Source organism: Pseudonaja textilis, chromosome 3, assembly GCF_049901715.1.
Source record: "Pseudonaja textilis isolate UNSWEBS1 chromosome 3, rPseTex1.2, whole genome shotgun sequence".
NCBI lineage: Eukaryota > Metazoa > Chordata > Lepidosauria > Squamata > Elapidae > Pseudonaja > Pseudonaja textilis.
The window spans coordinates 98,749,693-98,771,306 of NC_141992.1; the positions used below are offsets into that span (position 1 = coordinate 98,749,693).

Sequence of the window (21,614 nt, forward strand, 5' to 3'; positions counted from 1 at the left end):
ATTTATCGATAAGAATTTGGAACGTGGTTTCATCCAACCTGCTAGACCCCAGGTAGCAGCCCCAGTATTGTTCCGTGAAAAGAAAGATGGCTCCCTTCGTTTATGTGTTGACTACAGAAACCTCAATGCTATTTCAGTGGAGAACGTGTACCCCCTCCCCTTGATGAAGGATATGTTGGCCCACTTGGCCAAAGGGAAATTTTTTACAAAACTTGACTTAAAAGAAGCATACTACCGGGCTCAAATTAAGGAAGGGGATGAATAGAAAACTGCTTTTAACTGCCCAATGGGTTGTTTCCAATTCAACGTTCTTCCATTTGGCCTACAGGGGCCCCCTGCAGTATTCATGCAAATGATCAATCAGGTATTGCATGAACATCTATACAAAGGGATGTTGGTTTATCTTGATGATATTCTTATCTACACGAAGACTCGTGATGAACATGTGAAACTAGTGCGGTCAGTTCTGGAAAAACTTTGAGCTGCTGAGCTGTATGCAAAGTTGTCCAAGTGTGAATTCCACCAGGAAAAAAATGACTATTTAAGTTATCGCATCTCACATGATGGCATAGAAATGGATCTGGGGAAGGTTTATGCCATTTTGGAATGCCCCCCCCCCGTCCCTGCACCAGGAAACAACTTCAAAGTTTCTTGGGATTCTCTAATTTTTACCGTCAATTTATCCCTGCTTTTACGAAGATTGCAATGCCTATCACAAATCTCCTAAAAACAAAAGGGGAGGTGAAACCAAAGCCTAGTAAACCACTGGAGTGGTCCATGGAATGTCAAGCCGCTTTTGAAAAGCTGAAACGACTGTTTGCTGCTGAACCAGTACTCAAGCACCCGGACATGGACACTCCTTTTGTAATCCAAGCCGATGCGAGTGACATAGCAGTTGGGGCGGTGTTACTACAAGCAAACAAGACGGGGACTCTGCAACCGTGTGCATATACTTCCTGTAAACTAACTGAAACCGAAAGAAGATGGGCTATCTGGGAAAAAGAAGCTTTTGCAGTTTGCTGGGCTCTGTTAACCTGGAGGCATTTCTTAGAAGGGGCAAAACACCCATTTGAGGTGTGGATGGATCATAAAAATTTGGAGGCTTTGAAAACGCCTTGGAAGCTGTCTCCCAAGCAAGTTCGCTGGGCGCAGTACTTTAAGCGCTTTAATTTTTCACTGAAGTACATTCCAGGGGGGAAGAACTTCATGGTGGATGCTTTATCTAGATTACCTCAATATAATAGTGCTCGCCAAGAAGTGGTACGGCCGATTGTCCCAACCAAACAGTTGGCAGCTCCAGTGGTTACCAGAGCCCAGAAAAGGAAGGAGGTTGATTTATCAAATGATTTGACTGCACAATTAAGAGATGCTCTAAAACTTGATGATTGGTTCCTTGCTCACTCAAATAACTGTATGGTTAGAGACGGATTGGCATGGGTGGGGGCCAAATTATATGTGCCAGCGAAGCTGAGAAACCAGATATTACAACAAGCTCATGACTCTAAAGCTGCTGGTCATTTTGGATTCGTGAAAACCTTACACTTGGTTAAAAGGCAATTTTGGTGGCCTACCTTGAAAAAGGACATTGAGACTTATGTAGCTAGTTGTCCTATCTGTGCCTCAGCCAAACGGCCTCCTGGTAAACCAGCAGGCTTACTATAAAATGTGGCTAGACCAACGCTCCATGGAAGGAAATCTCTATGGATTTTATAATGGAATTACCTGGAAGTGGGGGGAATAGTTATTTGTGTAGTAACTGATTTGTTTTCCAGCTGACAGTGGCAAGGTATTGTGATCAATCTGTTCACTATACGCTACAAAGTGTTTACAAGTCAGTAGTGCATGATCTTATACAATGCAGAAAAGGAGAGGTTTGCTCTTTGAGGGTAGAAGTTTGCTTCTGCAATGCTGGCCAAAAATAAGGTCTTAAAAGTTATAATTCAAAGCCATTTCTTTTGCAAAAGAGGACAAAAATGTTCCATCTAATAATGGCTTAATGGAGGAAAAAGCAGACAGGAAAAATAATCATAAGAAAATTGAAAAGTATTCTAGACACTTGTGCTCCTAGAGAATGAATGTGCTGTCATTGCAGTGATTGAAATGAATGATTATTTATTTACTGTATGAAAAAGAGGACGGGTACCAGAAATACAAAAATCTCTAGTATGTAGAATACATAAACCATGTGAATTTGAAAAATCTGGCCAAATATTTTGTTTGATTTATTCATAAATGAAACAGCATGCCTTTTGTGTATGTGAATATTCCTGAGTTACACTTGTACCTGCCATTTCTATTATATTACATCCAGGTAGTTGGGGTTGTAACTTGGAGACTACCTATAAATGAAGCTCTTCCAATCAATTTATAGATATTTTTTCTCCATTTCCTCCTTGTCCTTCAGTTTTAACTTATTTCTAGGCAGCAGGTTTTTTTAAAAATTTACTTCCCTTCCTTCAATGGACTGGTGCCATTTATTGGTTTAGAGCCTAATGTTCAATATCTTATGGATAGGAATAATTGCATAAGTGTTTGTGCTGTTTCACAGGTGAAAAGTTCACTATATAAAATGCTCCCCAGAATCTGAACAGAATGGTGATTCTTCCACGTCTTCCATTCTCTATGCTCTCGTAATATACAGTATAGCAAATATGGTCTTTCAAATTCTACTTCTGCAATTACACACAAGGTAGTGATGCACTTGAGACCATTATCGCAGCTGTTATACAATGCATTGTAGTACCTGCCCTCTGGAACACTGGCTCTGACGCTGCTGGCCTCTGTAAAGTATTAATAAATACCTGGATTGTTGATGGTTGGGCATTTAGATGGTGTATTGATGGGTGTCTATTTATTGTCTTGCTGAGTACATCATTGGGACCATTGCTATTTTTAATTTTTTGCTAGTTTTTATTGTTTTAATGCGCTATTATCTGCTCAGATTCACATTTCTGAGATTAACTATCACATAAATTGATTAAATGTATAAATAAATAACTAGTAGATGAGGGGTCCTTGGTGCTTTCTGAATTTGGTTGTTTTCTTAAAGATGTTTCATTACCCATAAGTAACATCATCAGTGCTGATATTATTAGTTTGGGGAATGAAAATAGCCAAACTCAGAGGGCATCAAGGATTCCTCATTTCAACCCTCAACTTCAAAAATTCTCCCTTATTGGTAGCTAGTAGATCTTCAATAACCTGTTTCACAACTTCCATCAAATCTGTGACCAACTCTTGGAAACACTATTAAAACGTGGACAGTTGTTACTCTGTTATAACTCATAGAAACATACATGTTTTGTCAAGATGTGGTATACATGAAAGAAAATTAAAGTGACTTGGCAATGGTATAAACCGATAATTGGATCCAGGGTACAAACACATATATCCTTCCCCCCCGATTTAGAATAGTATAATGATAATTTCTTGGGGCTGTTCTTGATGACTATTTAGAATGAAAATAATATATCTTTTGTTCATAAGAAGAGTTCTTACAGGATAACCACAATATATTAAGATTCTATTTAGAATAGTTTTTAAATACAACCTCTGTTTTATTTTTATTTTTTTTAAATTCCTTTTGTTGGTGTACTCCTTTTTGTTATAGAGTCCTTTCAAACTGGTGCAGGGTATAAACATTCTGAATAAATACTGTCTGGGATGAATACAGTGGGTTGCTATGATCACTGAAACCCCTTCTTGGAAGAATGCTTTGTTGAAAGACTCTTGTAGCTTCTCTGAACTCTATCCTTTTGGAAACACTACTCTGCCATTGTTCAAATATTCCAAAATCACACTCTTACAATTTTGATTCCAGTGTTTTCAGATGTTATCCTTGCAATACTTTCAGTAAGATTTTATAGACTTTTTCAACCACATTACTATACACGCCAAGTTTTAAAGTGCACTGTTATAAAGAAGAATACTTTCTTTTCCCAACAATTGGCAATATTATGTTTCCATATTACTTTCCACTGTGCTGAAAACTACCACGACAGCAAAATTACAATTGATCCGAGATGTCATTCCATTTGAGGAAATTTGGCTCCATCTCCAAGATCTGCTGCAACATAGCATGATTATGCAAAAGACAGAGAAACCAAATTTTAAGTAATTTATTTCAGTAGGAAAAAATCCATTTTAAGTTCATACATTAAGCTATCTTGAAACAGCTTATGGAAACACACAGTTGAAACATACACATGTGGTAAAATATTTAAAAAAACTAAGAAAAAAGGACAAGTAACAGCTAACCTGCACATCACTCATAGAGGTCATAGTGCATTTACCCCCATCAAAATAGTGCTTGAGGTCAAATGGAGGAAAATATACTAAAATGGCTTGTGTGTAGCATAATGTAGACTTTGCGTGTTTTTACATATGTGGAGTTCATAAAGATGTGAATAACCATAAATTATGTTATTATTAAGGGATACAAAAAGACAAAAATTCACTAAAATCTCCCTTTTCCACTTATCTTCTAATACGTTTATGGTAAAGTAAGCACATTAATTAGTAATAAAAATAAATATTTTTTTCAGGGAAAGAAGGTGCCTATTTGTCCATTGCAAAGAAGAGGCTCTGGACACATTTCATTTTAGATTTTCAATGACACCCAAACTCAAGAAACATGTTGATATGTTTGCAGCTTTGTTTCAGAAAGTTGTGAAAAACCTTAGACTGTAATATACTTTCACAATCTCCACTATAAATAGTCTGTGTATGGTCCAGTATCTTTGCAAAAGACTTAAATCTTGCTATTTAAATTGCATTCAATTATAAATCCTGTTGTTCAGTTCTCCTCCATATGTGGAAAAATTAATCTAGAGAGCTAATAGTCATGGCCTTCAGAATTTAAGTTTTTTATTCTTGCTGAAAATTTATTTTTCAAAATTCAGATATTATAGAGTTTAAAAAGAAACATATCAACTCCTCATGTATGACTGATTTTTAAAAAACTGGTTTCTATCTTGCAGTTTCAAAATGGATTTTTACAAAATTAATTAGATGATTCTGTGAAATTTGCACTTCTATGGCAAGATCTTAACATTGGTGAGGATGATGAGAGAGGAGGGTCTGAAGGAATACTTGAAGCTTCCATTGCCTAGTCCTGTTGCCTAGGACATATATATCTATATATAGAGAGAGGAGTTTATGCAAAAGTGTGAACTGGCTCACAAATGCATAAAAATTCCTTATATAAAACCAATGAACTGAAACGTATTCAAATTAAGAGGTTTTTTACTGGGTCTACTAAACATAAAGCTTGACTTTCAAAGTGGAAATAAGCTAAGAAAAATTGAGCTTTTCTACTGGCTGAAGATTTCCAGTTATTTAATTGGAGTTTCTGCAAAGCCCAATTTACATGAGTAGTGGAATGCATAGAAATAATACTTGGGTGGATTGCCACCTTGGTCTTTCAAACTGGTAATTAAGGCACTGGCAAAAAATCTTATACAGATATAAAATGCTCACCTCATGATGAGCAGGAAATGTTACACTCCTCTGAATGAATATTCCGTTCCTGTCTTATTTTTAAATGTACATTTTAAGGTTGGATACAAGCCATTTTTAAATAGGTAAAGAGTGTGACTCAAAAAACCCCAAACCTAGGCAGATAACTTTACTTTAAAGAACTTTACAAGTCTTTACTTCAAATTTTAGTGTCTTCAAGTTTTCATAAAATATTCCAAATTAGAAAATTAGATTTAAGAATGGTAACAAACTGAAAAAAGCAATGCACACAAAAATGAGAAAGAAAGATGCAACTTGAGCCACTTGATGCTTGCATTACAAAGAAACCTAATTTGCAACATATTTGATTGATCTGACACAAAGGTACAGGAATGCCATTAAATTAGGAAGAAATCAAAAAGCTCACTCAACCCTATTTGAAAATAATATGTCTATAACAATATCTATCTTCAAATACTATTTAGATAAATAGCTGAAACAAGATCTTTCATTTCATCTAATGTGTTCTGAAAAGCAGCTTCATCCATGTCTTTATATAGAAAAGTGTGTGTGGATCATATGTGTGTGAAGCAGTGCAAGTTACAATTTCATTACAAGGAAAATCTTCTTAGCTGAGATTTGACAAAGTAGTCTGACAGTATTATTCAACCAGCTTCATGTGGGCTAACTGAAATCTGGTTAATTGCTATCAACTTTTCATAATAATGAGTAGATACTCAGAACACATGACCCCTGCATTTTATAAAAGTGAGAGGAAATTAGAAAGTTGATTTAACTGAGGCTCAGTTGGGCATATGCAATAGAGGTTCTTCATTTACAGTATGCACGATGAAGAAGCACTCTGTGTGTGTGTGTGTGTGTGTGTGTGTGTGTATGAAATGAAGACATATAAGGCATTCTACAGTTGTACTAGCCAGATTAGTGTTTCTTGTAACAGATCTTGTCTTTTAGAATTAAACATTTCTTGCAACTTGATTTGTTTTTAGATGAAATATTAAAAATATATTTTAGTGAAATATGTCTTTATATACCAAAAATCCAGTGTTTTTTGTTATAGTAAAAATGGCACTCATTCTATTTTCTATTAATTATTATGAAAAACCAATACCTGATAGTATTAGCATCTATGTATTTAGCTCAATTATTTAGAAGAAACTTGTACTACCAAGCAAAATGCTTCATTCACACTCGAACAGCATTTAGATGTTCTGATACATATTGTTAATTATTAAAACATATTAATAGTATGAATTGTAAAATTTTACATGAGATTTAACTGATGAATGAAGCAAATGGTTAGAAATTAAATAGATCTTTTTTACAAATGCAACCTTTAAAACTATCATAACATCTGGAATGGTTCAAGGCTTGAAAGATTTTTTTCAAATATATTAAATCAAACCAAAATACAAAAACTGCAACACAAAAACTGTAAAACATGTATGAGAAAGCCGAAAGCTGTAAATGCGTAATACCCCTATTTGCTATTTACAGGAAATAGGCTAAGTAAAGGTTTTAAACAGATGAATTTATATTTGATTTCCATTTTTACTACTTTTTGCTGCTTTTGGTATTTAGTCTATTGGGCAAAAACAAATTCCCAACCTGGTTTTGAGCTGATTCTTGTGCCTATTTTTGTGTTTATTCCCTTTCCAAACCATCCATTTCCTTTTGAGAAACATTTTGACATAACGAATTAGTTGTGAAAATGTTATGTAAGCTTCAAAACTGATGTATCTCAGAAAATATGTTCTATGATCTCAATCAAATATCGTAAATGTTCAAAAGTACTCATTCAGCATGCCAAGATTAACTATATTAGACATCATGTGTAAAGCTGGCATGAGCTGATCTTTTATCTTTCAAAACTCTATACCTAGCGAAGCTGTGGTTTGCAGTTGCATCTTTCTACTCAGAAGAATGGTGATGAAGTGGATAGGTCTATCTATACAATTCTTTTTTCCTCCGTGCTTTTTTAGAACAAACAAATTCCACAGGATTCCATTCCACAACATTAAAAATGGGATGCTTTTTTTAAACTCTGAAAAGTGAAAATTAAATTGTGCAAACTCTATACAGTAATACTGCTGGCTATAAAGATGTTCCCATGAAACATCCTATGTCATTTATTGGCAAATATGTAAACTAAGCAAGTCAAGAACATGAAGGTCTCCTTTTATAACAAATACCACTATAAGGTCAGAACTGAGTATTAATTCAGAAGAATTAAGAATCCAGAATTTAAGTATATTGTGAACTTTTTGGCAGGAACAACAGAAACAGATTTTAAAAGTGGATAATTTTAAAGTTCCTATTTTTTCATTGTACTTTGCATGAAAGTTTTATGTCAACCTTATTATTTCCTTCTGTGGATAGCTGCCATTTCTGCCCATCCCACTAGCAGGAAAAAGCCTTTTAGAAAACATATCCTTTAGATACATGAACCAATGACATTCTACTCACATGCATTTGAGTTATTCTTTATAACCACAGTCTATATATATTTTCTTAATAACTGGACTATAGCACTGATGGAGTTGATTTCAACTGACCTTGTTTTCCTGTGATCAAAATTATTACCATGTGAAGGCTCTGAAATTGTCTAGTTCAAAGTATCACGCTATCATAGTAACACAAATTTTCAGAGCATGAGTTTTTTTACAAATTATCTCACGTGGTGGTAGGCTGGTTTTTAAGGAAATATGTGAAATCTTTTCTTACACTAAACTAAACCTACTTGTAATTAATCCCATCAGTGGCTTATCTTTTTAGTGGCAGATTTTTCTGATTATGCAAAAGGTGACTTTTGCAAACCATATACAAATAAATTTATGCTACAGAGATATGGTTTCTAGCTCTGACACAAAAGAAACAGAAAACTTCTAATCATGTGCTTCTTTTACAAGAAGGAAAATATAAGATTTTCATCTGTAAAACAATATTTAATAGGCAGTAATGAAGATTTTCAGGGGTAAATGTGCTTGTGGAAAAGCATACAACGCACATGTAAACTGTTTCTTGGAGAAATGAGGGTGTCTTGTCTGAAAATATGTTGAGATTAAATTCTCAGTTCTGACCTCCTGATGTTTCCCAGAGCTTCCTTGAATGAATATGATATTGGCTGTTGTGTCACTTGCAGAAAAGAAAAACCTCATGTAGTATCAAATTCTGCAAAGTCAGTGCTTTATAAAAAGATAAATTTGCATATATTACAGTTGTTACATTCTAAGCTAAACTAATTATATCGTGTCCCCAATTAGCTGAGCACAAGAGCTAATACAGAGGGACACAGATATAAGCTGCATATTTTTCAAGAAAACACAGGCTATCCCCTTGCACAAATACCCCTTGAAACACCCTTAAGTTTCAGATGTACTCCTTTTTTACAACAAGAAAAACTGCAAAAAGCAGGGCTTTAAAATTAAAATGTTACAAAGTGAACACAAATTCAAACTAGCTACAACCTACTTAACCTAAGCACAGCACCACCAGAGGTTTCACACACGTATACATACACACACCACACACACAAATTTGGTGTTTCATGTTGGATAACCTTTCATTCTTTAAGGCAGTGGTTTCCACAAGTCAGTTCAGAGAATATTGAGTAGCAGCAAGCCTCATGGTAGTTCATGTCACATTCCATTCCCTGAAATCTTAGTGCTTTTATTCAGAACTTCTGTTTACTTCCTAGTCAGAAGTACAGCTGGCATGCCTTCAACAGGACTTCTCAAACCATGAAATAGAATTCAAAAGTGGATGGATCAAATTCTTGGATCTAATTCTGCAGTAGATGGTCACTCAAAAGTCATCAAATTGGCAGGAACCTATCAACAGAAGAAATAATTTTGTAAAGAAAATTAGAGGTATAACTTAAGTTCAAGTTTAGAAATCAAGTCCTAGTTTCCTGTTATGTAATCAAATAGAGACAAGATTGAGATTTACAGGTGAAACTCGAAAAATTAGAATATTGTGCAAAAGTTCATTTATTTCAGTAATGCAACTTAAAAGGTGAAACTAATATATGAGAGACCCATTACATGCAAAGCAAGATAGTTCAAGCCGTGATTTGTCATAATTGTGATGATTATGGCTTACAGCTCAAATCCGCAATTCCAGAAAATTAGAATATTGTGAAAAGGTTCACTATTCTAGGCTCAAAGTGTCCCACTCTAATCAGCTAATTAAGCCATAACAGCTGCAAAGGATTCCTGAGCCTTTAAATGGTCTGGTTCAGTAGGAAGCACAATCACGGGAAAGATTGCTGACCTGACAGTTGTGCAGAAAACCATCACTGACACCCTCCATAAGGAGGGAGAGCCTCAAAAGGTAATTGCAAAAGAAGTTGGATGTTCCCAAAGTGCTGTATCAAAACACGTGAATAGAAAGTTATGTAGAAGGGAAAAGTGTGGAAGAAAAAGGTGCACAAGCAGCAGGGATGACCGTAGCCTGGAGAAGATTGTCAGGAAAAGGCCATTCAAAAGTGTTGGGGACTTTTACAAGGAGTGGACTGAGGCTGGAGTCAGTGCATCAAGAGCCACCACACATAGATGGATCCTGGACATGGGCTTCAAATGTCGTAATCCTCTTGTCAAGCCACTCCTGAACAACGAACGTCAGAAGCGTCTTACCTGGGCTAAAGAAAAACAGAAGTGGTCTGTTGCTCAGTGGTCCAAAGTCCTCTTTTCTGATGAGAGCAACTTTTGCATCTCATTTGGAAACCAAGGACCCAGAGTCTGGAGGAAGAATGGAGATGCTTGAAGTCCAGTGTGAAGTTTCCACAGTCTGTGTTGATTTGGGGAGCCATGTCATCTGCTGGTGTTGGTCCACTGTGCTTCATTAAGTCCAGGGTCAATGCAGCTGTCTACCAGGAGATTTTGGAGCACTTCATGCTTCCTTCCGCAGACAAGCTTTATGGGGATGCTGACTTCATTTTCCAGTAGGACTTGGCACTTGCCCACACTGCCAAAAGCACCAAAACCTGGTTCAATGACCATGGGATTACTGTGCTTGATTGGCCAGCAAACTCGCCTGACCTGAACCCCATAGATAATGGGGCATTGCCAAGGGAAAGATGAGAGACATGAGACCAAACAGAAGAGCTGAAGGCCGCTATTGAAGCATCCTGGTCTTCCATAACACCTCAGCAGTGCCACAGGCTGATAGCTTCCATGCCACACCGCATTGAAGCAGTAATTGCTGCAAAAGGGGCCCCAACCAAGTACTGAGTATATACGCATGCTTATACTTTTCAGAGGTCCGATATTGTTCTATGTACAATCCTTGTTTTATTGATTGCATGTAATATTCTAATTTTCTGAGATTGTGGATTGAGGTTTTTCATGAGCTGTAAGCCAAAATCATCTCAATTATGACAAATCACGGCTTGACCTATCTTGCTTTGCACGTAATGAGTCTATCTCATATATTAGTTTCACCTTTTAAGTTGCATTACTGAAATAAATGAACTTTTGCATGATATTCTAATTTTTTGAGTTTCACCTGTATATGCTGCTTCCAAATGCACTAAACCTATACAAATACCACTTATTTCAAGAATGGTTTGAGACCAGTAACTATCCTTTGATTCTTGCTTATTCTCAAACTGTTCTTTTAAAAACAAATTATAGTTCTTATAGTAAAAACCAAAAACAGATGTTTCCAATATCTTTACATTAGTGTGCAAAAGAGGGGAGGTGAACGAGAGAACCCTTGAATGAAGACCTAATGGTTCTTATTTTGTTTTTCATAAAAGTATACTCAAATTGCTCTTCAAAGGCTCCTCAGCCAGAGAAATCAAGCCACAGAATTCAATCCTGGACTTGATATGCAGGGACATTTTTTTTTATTATGATCTGGAAGATCATTAAGCTGGAGGGAATATTTCAGATGTAAATTTGGAACTAAGGAGTCACACTGAAAATAGATGGAAATTTAACATTTCTTTCAAAAATAATATGTACATATATGTATGGGATAGAGAATACTTGGCAATTGTATTCCTCTTTACTGGATGTATTTAGGCAGAAGCTGAATATTTCTCTTGGGAAATATTTTCCCAAGTTTCCCTACAGTTATGCTTCTTTTAATTAAGACAGTGAAAGAGGCAATCAGGACAATACGATTTCAGAAACTACTCCAGCTGCATCATCCTATCTATTCTGCAAAGAACTATTATTACCAAATACTCTGTGGAAGAGATCTCCAAAAAGAGAGTCCAAAGCTTGCTCCATTTGGACTATTCTATTCCCCACAGAGCCACTTATTTATTTACTGGGGAGGGGGACAGGAAGAGGAAGGATTAATTTATCCTCACTTCACTTCAGAGAGGTCCATTTCAGGTTGAAGAATTTGGTCCTGCAAGTTTGTAATTTAAAGCACACAATTTGAATTGTGCTTGGAGACCTATTGTAGCCAACCTAAGGCTTGCAATGTAGGAGTGCCAACAACTGCAGTTTCTGGGTCCTCTTTGAAGAGAGCCCACATAAAACAGACTGTAAAACTCCAAATGAGTGTTCATAAGAGCATGTTATTTTAGCTAGAATCTACTGCTCAGGTGCAACCAGCACATAACCAAAAGCGGGCAAAGACCCTCCTGGCCACAGCCTCCATCTGCAAATCCAGCAGTAACCAAGAGGAACTCCAAGTTGAATGCTTCTCCCTCTAGAGGCAACTCTAGAGCAAAAAGAGAAATGCAATGAACAAATAGCAACTTTGTCTTGCATGGATTCAACTGTAATCTGTTGGTTTCCATCCAATTCCCAACATGTTCCAGAAGTTAGATGAAGTCATCAGTGGAATCGCTTGATGAGCCCAGGGTTGCAATATAAATCAGCATATAGATGTTACTGTACCACAAACTAATGAATGATCTCTTCCAGGAGTTCCATATAGATGTTGAAGGGGAAAGCCCAATGAACTTTGCTGTATCCCATGTGAGCAATCACTGGGTTGACCTTTCTTCCTCCTCAATCATTGATTAGAACTATCAATGCAGGAAAGATAAGAACCTGAAACAATGCTTTCAATCCCACCCCTTAGAGGCAGTCTAGAATACCATAGGTTGATGGTATCAAAGCCTGCTAAGTGACTAAAGGACCAAGAGATGTGTGGTCACTCATTTAGTTCCCAACAAAGGTAATACATTAGAATGATTAATATTATCTTGATCCCATGCCTGGGTTTAAACTGAAATTGAAAGAGTCCCTAGAAGCCACTTCTACAACATTTGGCAGCTGAATCCCCACTATTCAACAGTCTTCCCTCAAAAGGGAAGGATGGAGACAGGATGATAGCTGTTGAGCACAACTGAATCCAAGCAGGGATTCTTAAGGAAGTGGTGTGCACCTGCTTCCTAATCCAAAAGAACCCTCAACCCACCCCCACCCTGACTGAGTTGGGACAGAGCAATAATAATACACAAGTTTTTTTGTATCTTGTGAGGAACCACTTTATATTCAAGTCTTAATGGCAACTGAAGCATCACTTCATAATTCTTGCTCTCTTACCTGTTGTCTATTGCTTTGGCAGGCAGCACTTAGATGCTTGAACCACAGCATTGCATTCATTCTGTTACCAGCTTGAAACTTGTACGAATTCCCTAAATGACAAAATGAGGAATTTTCCATTAAAAACTAAAACCATCTCGTATTGTCTATTAAATATTTTTTTTAAAAAAACTAGTGGATGGAATTCAATCATGATGTTCATCCATTGTGTTCAAAGAGGACCTTGACATCTAACAAGTTGTGGGCTGTCCATGGTGTGTCCACAGATGGCTGGTAAGGTCTATATGGACACGGAACGTTCTGCCACATGTCATGCAGACATGCGTGGGCACCATTGTTGCAGCATTTGCAGCTCTGGCTTTGTGGAGCACTCGCTTCTTTTGTGCTGTAGTAGTTCTTTTGTCTTCAAATGTCTTCAATCATATGCTTCCACTGACTGAATTTATTTATTTTCACTTGACTACTATCAAAATCCACTTGGCAAAGTCTCCTAACTCTCTGGAGCAAATCTTGTAGCCATTTCTTTGACCTATCGTACAAAATATTTTTATTTCTATATATTTAGCAATGGACACTATCAGTATTTTTAATATATGATAAAATATACAGCCAATCAAGAATTTTCTCTAAGAAAAGTATAGAATTGTAAACATATGTCCAATATTTCTTTCATGAAATTAGCTATGAAGACTTATTTTATTTGTACAATTTTATCTGCAGTATAAAGTCATCTCTGTCACAAATTATTCACTTATAATTTCTCATTTATCTGCTAAGGCAAAAGTCTCCTGAGACCTGGCATCTGATATTTTCTGAGCTGCTTTAATATTATTCTAGGCCAGAAGCTCAAGCATTTCTCCATTTTGACCATATAGGTCAGATGACTTATTAAACTAAGAGCTAACCTCACATTGCTTGCATTCTGAATTCCCTTCATCACTCTTTCTATGGGGGACTTTAGATACTTGTTTTCAAAGAAGGTAATTTGATTAAAACATTGAAATGACTTTCCAGCAACAGATGAATACATATCTATTAATGTATGTAATTCTTTTTAGTCCCTTCTTCAACAATTAGTGCCCCATTCAATGTGCTACATCACAGCTCACTACTACAATTAACCCCCAAGGAGGTTTTGTATTACACTAATAAAACTACAGGAATCCTTGATTTAGGATAAAAAAATGGGACTAAAATTTCTATTGTAATTTATGGTGGTTGTAATGGAATGATTTTATAACAATTTTTATAATGGACATTAAGTGAATCACTGTGATTAAATGAATCATATGGGTATTTTTTGCTGGAAATTGGCAACAAAGGACACAAATAATTATCATATATTTGCAGGATGTTGCAACCAGTCCTAGATGTGAGCAGGATATGAGCCAGATGCCAATTGTCCAAATTGCAACCATGTGACAGTAGGGGTGCTGTGACAGTTATAAGTGCAAATACATGTTATAAGTCATTTTTTTCAGAAGCTGTGATAACTTTGAACTATTCTAAAATGAAAATTGAAGACTATAATTGATTTAACAACTAATCACAGAGAAGAGGTATCTGTTGAATGTAAAATGACTGGTAAATTTAATTTTCTTTTAACAGTTAATAACAACCACTGATATCTAATAGCAGAGAAGAGCTATCCTTTAAATCCCAAAGGAAAAGTCCAGACAATTTTCACTGTTCTCCTTCAAAATGGAATATAGTATTATCAGTAAAATGGGTTAATACTGGAGGAGAGCATGGAATACTTTCTGGACTGATTTGCTGAACAGACTTTGACCATTTGGGGGACAAAATCTGTTTTAATGTTCAATTTGGACAAAGGTGATTTGTTATTTCTAAAGATGATTAAATCAAGAAATTACCACTACTAACTAATGTTACTGACCTTTTTCAGAATCTGTGAGTAGGAAAAGATCCGGATGATCTGGATCATCAGCCATCATAACCATCCAACCCACTACTGACACATTCTTACTTGGTGTAGATTTGAACTAAGAGTATGAGTGGGGGGAATATCAATGAAAAGAAAATAAGAACAAAAAGGGTACAGCAATATTTGCATTAAAAATAATGGCTGCAACAAACAGAGCAGAATTGACCTGCTGGCTTTTGTAATGCAACACAGAGATTAAGTAAACTCAAAAGGGACACACTATTTTATATATCCCAGAGTTAACGTGGGACTGGATCTTGATCCACAGAGGTGTCACATAAGCAAGTTTTATGTCAATTATGGAAAACCTTTTTCTCTTTGAACCTCCTTGTGTGGGCTGCAAGTTGCTATTCTTCCATGCACAGAAAAACTGAACTGGATTTATAAAGTCCTTGTACAGATTCTAGATATGGACCTTTCTCCAACAATTACAGCAGGAATTTGGAATTAGTTTTAAAAATTGCTACAACTTGCTTGCAACAAACCTCAAGGTTAAAATAGAGGAAGCAAATGAATAGCATATTTTGACAAGATCAAGTTTATATTGCAGCTCAGTGCTGCAGAATATGAAGCATTCACACTGAAAGGCTGAAAAGTATCTTTCAGCCAAAAACTATACCTCTCAGCTAAAAGCAAGAATACAGTACACACGTGTTTTCTCTCTGTAGCCTTCAAAGACTTTGCAGCATAGTAGAAAAGCTGTGTTCCACATAGAGCCACCCAGTATTTGGTCCAAGAAGCTACCTACACGATTAGAAAATCACAAGGTTAATAAATTCAAAATGTATCTTCCATGGCATCTTAATTTGTATATATTTAACTCCTATTCATTTTACACATTAACTAAGCAGAATGAGGCTTTTATGATATTGTTAGCTGTAATTTACATCATATACTGTAATATAATAATTTTGTGCTGTGATGATGTGGAAGGTTCCCAAACAAATGTACATTAATATCCAAGACCCCAAAATTAAAAGCTATTTCCTGGACATGAACTACTGTCATCTCAGGAAGTTTTCAATACCAAACACAGGTAGTAGATTGGAGGGGTAGCTGCACAGATTATTTGAGTAAGTCACAAGATATCCTGCCTCAATTTGTGTTTTATATGTTGTATATCCTGTTTTTCTATCAACTGACTTCTAAATATTCAACAACCTGAGATGTATGTAATTCAAATGCTTGAGCAATCATTGGTGATCTAATTAAAATGAATTAAGTTAACATATTTTTGAAACAGGAAAACCCAATTTTGAAAGCATTTTAAATAATTTATTTCATAACTTACTGTTGGTTTCTTCCCCTCTTTTAATAAAGTTTTTCTTCTAAGGACCCCTTGAATAGTAACAGCTCCTGGATACAAATGAACAGCTAAATCTTCAGACTCCGCAGAACTAAAAAAAAGAAAGTATAAAATATGGGAAGGTATTGTGTATTTCAACAGAAATTCTTGAAGTATCACTAATATTATTTGTGGTTTCAGAAACAAAATACTACTGTTTTAATTATTGGATTTAATTATGGAAAGATATTAAATTTTAGAAAGATACATTTTAGTGGCATAGCACTAATTAACATGCTAAGACTTTCACTTTAACAATTCATGTATGAATAACTATAATTTTCACTATTATATATTATGACAAAGAACTACAAATAATTCTAATTAGCAAAAAAGCTGGAATCGACTCCACTTTAAAAATTCCTTTCCTTTTATTTTTAAATGATTCTTTCCAGATTTTTCCAGATCTGCTAAAAATATTGATTTTATAGTAGTCACTTGAGTTAATGAAAAAAGTATAAAAAGAAAAACAAAGAAAAACAGTAATACATGCACAATACCATACCAAGATATTTGAAAGCAATAACAGAAGCAGCAGGAAAGCAGAAAAGCTGGCCCAGAGCTGTTAAATAAAGCTGTTGTAACATAGGTTGTGTTCTAACAAGTGAGTAGCTGACCAACTTTTAATGACAGGAAATATTTGACTGCACAAGTGTTTGTGTAACTGCATACCAAGCAACTTATGTGGCACAGCCATCACTCTCCAGAGACAGACTAAGAAAGTAAAAATTTCTGAAACATCTTGGAGACTTTCTTCCATACATCTTTCAACTATTTAGCCTATAAACTAAGAGAGATGGCAAACTGACCTTTTAGACCTTCAAAAGTTAACAAATGCTTGTCTACATTACATCAGATTGTAACAGTTATTTGAAGCTAGATTTTGGATAGGTGCTGAAGAATGTAAAAAGGCCTTGATGTGAATGTAAGTGCATCTCATAAAATGTTATTCAAAGCAACTTTAGGGCAAGGAATCTCAATTCTTTGCATAGCATTGCTAAGAAACCAAAATGAAGGGGACCCCTTTTTATTTTATAATATTATTACTGTAACATTTTTTTTTAAAAAGCCTCTTTTTTTGCTAAAAGGCACTTTGGCACAGAGACTCATTTCCAGTGACATAGTTTTTGTCTTCTAATAAAAACTGCCAAAGATATTTTGGAGAAGTGTGAGCATAGGCAAGGATGAGGAATGTGAACTGAAATTGCGGGACCTGGCAATACCAGTTACCCCACTTCTTTCTGCCTTTCTGGAAATAATGGGCATCTGATTTACAATTTATATGGCTCAGGATAAAAAGAAAAAGAAACATCTTAACTCTCATTCAATCTTCAAAGTTTCAACATTATTCTTGCCATCTAATCACTTCTAGTACCATCCAATATCATAAATTATGCTTTAGAGCAGGAGTGTCAAACTCATACCACCATGGTGGCATCACATGATGTATTGGGACTTTTTTTCACCTTCGCTAAACCAGTTGTGGGCGTGGCCAACATGTGACACATCTGGCCCATGGGCTGGCAGTTTGACAGCTCTGTTTTAGAGAGTTGGTTTTTTTTAAAGTAAAGAGATAAATAAAACATTTTGGGATTTTTTTTTTATAATATTACAAAGTTAGATATGGAGATTAAAATGAACAGCCATAGACTGTGAAGATACAATTAAGTTTTATGATAGAAATCCTGTTTCAATAGAGAATGTTCACTCTTGTGATACATCACGATATATCAAGATAGTTAGAAAGAATAGGAGTGACAGATTAGATCCACTTCACAAATCAGTCACCAACACCAGAGGAAAGTGTCTGGCCCTTGAACACAAGGGATTGGTACCTGCTGCCTTTCATGTGGCTCCAATAGCCATTTCGTGCTATTCTTGTCACCGGACCAAGAGAATGGTATAATCTGTTCCTGTTGGATTCCATTATAAATTGTATGGGTTACATTTTTAAAATTCATAGTCATCATTTGTTAGAACACTATAATAAGCTTTCCTTTCTGCTACATTGCTGCTACTACTTGTTCATATATTTCATGTTTTCAAAAGATCTCTTATTTGAATAACACATTCCTTGGTGCGAACACATATAACAATAGAATAGTCTTCCTGGCATCCCAATGAATGATTAGACAATCAACATCAGCAGTTAAAGCAAGACATTTCTAAAAGCCAAGTGATTAGGAACAATGTAACCCCTTTAGAATATGAAAACATTCCCTCTTGTAGTGGTTTAGCAGTGTATCTTGGCCTTTTCTTTTGAATAACTTTTGGGATTATATGGTGCATACAGGGACGTGTGAGCGGCTGATGTGGCATGAGTGCAGAAGGGCTGGATGTGAGAATGGCGAGGGTGGGGAGAACGACGACAACTTCTTCCAGTGACTTACAACATCTTCCCCATTAACTTTCTGGGGAAGTCAGCAGGGAAAGTTGCAACTGGTGATTATATATGACAATGGGGTGCTTGGCTATTGTGAGTGCGAATGAGTTGCCTGCACCCAGATTGTGATGATGTGACCACAGGAGTGCTGGGACACCAGGAACTCTTGAGGAACAATTGTAACTCCATTCAGAATCGTCATAATGTGAATTTGTCACTGACCAAATAATTGTAGGTCAAGAATTACCTCTATTTATATTGAGAGAACTATTTTTTTATGCGTATTACTGAGCAAAAATGCATTAAGGTAGTAGCCTGAAAACAGATCATCTAAGCCAGGGAAGAAAAAGAATATGAATAGTTCATCCTGCAGAAGAAAAACCTTTAGTTTTATAAAATCAACTATGATTCTACTAGCTTGTTATGTCACTTCATTTGTACTGAACTGGGAGCTGCACAAGCACCTCAGATCATGAGCGGTGCTTTATCAAATGATCAATGTATTTCACCTGAAAGTTGCTGCAATGATATACAAAATAAAAGTAATTTTATACAAACAATAGTAGATTTATAGCATGTTTTTATATAAGTTAAACATATACATTCACTAAGACAGAAAAGTCAGTTATCTACTGTCCTAAATTGGTCAGGCTGATGAACAGCCTTGCTGTTCTAGGAGCAGCTCAACACAACTGTCACTTGGGTTTTACTCCAAGCCTAGACTGTAAATAGGACTTTCAGCTTTGGGAAGCTTATGTCAACATTCTCCCAACTAGCTGTAAGTTGATGATGAACCACTCATATATATTAGTGATTATACACTCTCCAGAAAACTTGCATGATTGAACTATTTTAGCCATTATTTTTTTACTTACATATATAATCCATGTGTAGGAAAAGCAGAGCTTAATCAAAAGCACTATACCAGGAATGTTTGATACGCTATTCTATGTGGAACTGTAAAACTGTCATAGGTTAAATACGCATTTGGACAAATATATACTGGCTTCTCTCACCTTTCAAATGCTGGCCAAGAAGTTTCTTCACTGAGCTCTGATCCATCACTGCTACCTAAGATTGGAATAAGTGAATCAATTTAAAAATGCTGTAATTCTATGATTTGCCAGGTCTAAAAATGTTTTTAAAAATTGGTAAAAATTACCCATAATAAAACTGACTCAATTGCAATGACATTAGTTTAAAAAGAAAACGCTTTTTTTCTGCGAGTTTTGTTTATGAGATTATTTTCCCTGTGTATACTAGTTTTTATGTTCAATTTTTCTCTCCCCACTTAACTGTTAGGACTCACTTAAATTTGAATCGTTTAATTGCATAATATAATTTAATTGCATTATATTAAATGAATATGTATATAGTACTTGTTCTTTGTTTAGTACATGATGAATAAGCATTTGTGCCTCTTTCATTATGTTTGTGTGTCTGTATGAAAGAAATGAAGAAAAACAATAACAATTTAGCACCATCTTCTGGAATTAAGACAACCAAACACAGGAAAAACCTCTAAAAAACAGTGCTACCATCTCCCTTCTCTGAACAGATGGCCCAGAAGGATAGCATGAAATTCCTCACAGTAGAATGAGTGAGATGATATTGGTGAAAGGAGCAGTTTGTCTTAAAAATGCTGCTGCCTGGCATTCGGCATAAGGGAGACAAAAGACTTCAACTTTGCCCCCTGAATCACCATTGTGTGAACTAACTTTGGCTTGTATTAGGATTCAGTCACTCAAGATTGTTCCTTCTCCAGGTGCGTCTTAGGCATCTTTTCTGCTGGTTCATCACCCTAGATTCTTCAGTGTATTAAAAAGTAGTAGCTCATCTGCATGTAAGGGCAGACAGCTATGATGCAATCTATTTATGGCATTGAATGTACTATTAATCAAATGTATAACCAATGACTTGGATGAACTGCTTACCAGATCCCTGTGGAATTTCCCAGGAGCCTCTGAATACCCACAGGTAGATGCTGGGGTGGACCAAGTTAATGAGTCCTTTCCCAGTGCAGGAAGAGAATGCTATACATAAACTGGAGCAATCTGAAAGTGATCTCTCCTTGACAAAAGATGAATTCAACATCTTCACACTTTCATATCATGTTTGTGTTGAAACAAAAACTAGATCTAATGTGTGTCTTTTCATTGGGTCCTTGAAAATGATGCTTTGTTCTCATTTGCAATAAAGATTGCTACAAGTATCTGAAAGACCTTAGTCAAATGAAAGTTAGGAGCCTAGCTAAGCCAATTTGTAAGTAAGTCAATGTTTAAGCCAAGTTCTGATCAGTGAGCCTGTCAGTTGATGGTCAAAATTTAGTTAACTTTCACTGCAAAGGACGCTGGGAAGCCAGCCATTCCTTTCCCACTTGCTTTTTCTAATAATTTTTATTCCTTCCCCATGCTCTTATTTGGGTGGGGAAAATATAGACCTAATCCAGAGATTGTTTTTGCATGAGGCTTTTATAGAACTTTATACTAGGCATTGAAAAGGTAGTAAATCCTGAGTAATTTTACAATTTGGGAGGTTTTAGTCCCCAAATCACCAGGTCATTAACTCAGTTTGCAGTGTGCATACGTTTATCTGAGGATAGGACCTATGCACAACCCTCAAATAATATGAAGGAGTGGTAGCATATAAATATAATGAAAAAAAATACAAATTTGAATTTCAAAAGATTTTTTTTACTGACTGAGATAAAACCTCACCTATTGAAATTCCACTGGAAAGGGTGGAGCTCTCTGCCTGCCCTCGTAATGGAGCATGTGATTCCATGACACTATCATCTAAAAGATGCCTTGGTCCTGCATTTGGGAATGTTGCACTTTTAAATTCTGCTGTGTTCATTTTATGAATGAAACTAGAAAAATAGTAAAATACATTAAGATTGATTCCATTGAATATAACATAGTATTGAAAGTATATTTAATAATAGATCAGACCTCA

At 35.8% G+C, this 21,614-nt stretch overlaps 1 protein-coding gene across 3 annotated transcripts in view; it reads right to left on the reverse strand.

Annotated features, from left to right (window-relative positions):
* Positions 1 to 4,103: 4,103 nt before the first annotated feature.
* The window catches only part of RALGPS2 (Ral GEF with PH domain and SH3 binding motif 2), an 87,938-nt gene continuing 70,427 nt past the window's right edge, over positions 4,104 to 21,614 (reverse strand). The window contains exons 13-20 of one of the 3 annotated variants that reach the window (XM_026703323.2): positions 21,377 to 21,528; positions 19,676 to 19,730; positions 18,112 to 18,189; positions 16,223 to 16,328; positions 15,583 to 15,675; positions 14,884 to 14,989; positions 12,987 to 13,078; positions 4,104 to 9,305 (exon numbers count right to left, since the gene is read on the reverse strand). In XM_026703323.2, coding sequence (XP_026559108.1) covers positions 9,276 to 9,305; positions 12,987 to 13,078; positions 14,884 to 14,989; positions 15,583 to 15,675; positions 16,223 to 16,328; positions 18,112 to 18,189; positions 19,676 to 19,730; positions 21,377 to 21,528 — 712 coding nt within the window. In that variant the 3' untranslated portion in view covers positions 4,104 to 9,275. Of the gene's footprint in view, positions 9,306 to 12,986; positions 13,079 to 13,155; positions 13,516 to 14,883; positions 14,990 to 15,582; positions 15,676 to 16,222; positions 16,329 to 18,111; positions 18,190 to 19,675; positions 19,731 to 21,376; positions 21,529 to 21,614 lie in introns of those variants that run through there. The other 2 variants (XM_026703325.2, XM_087930468.1) reach the window with 2 other exon arrangements.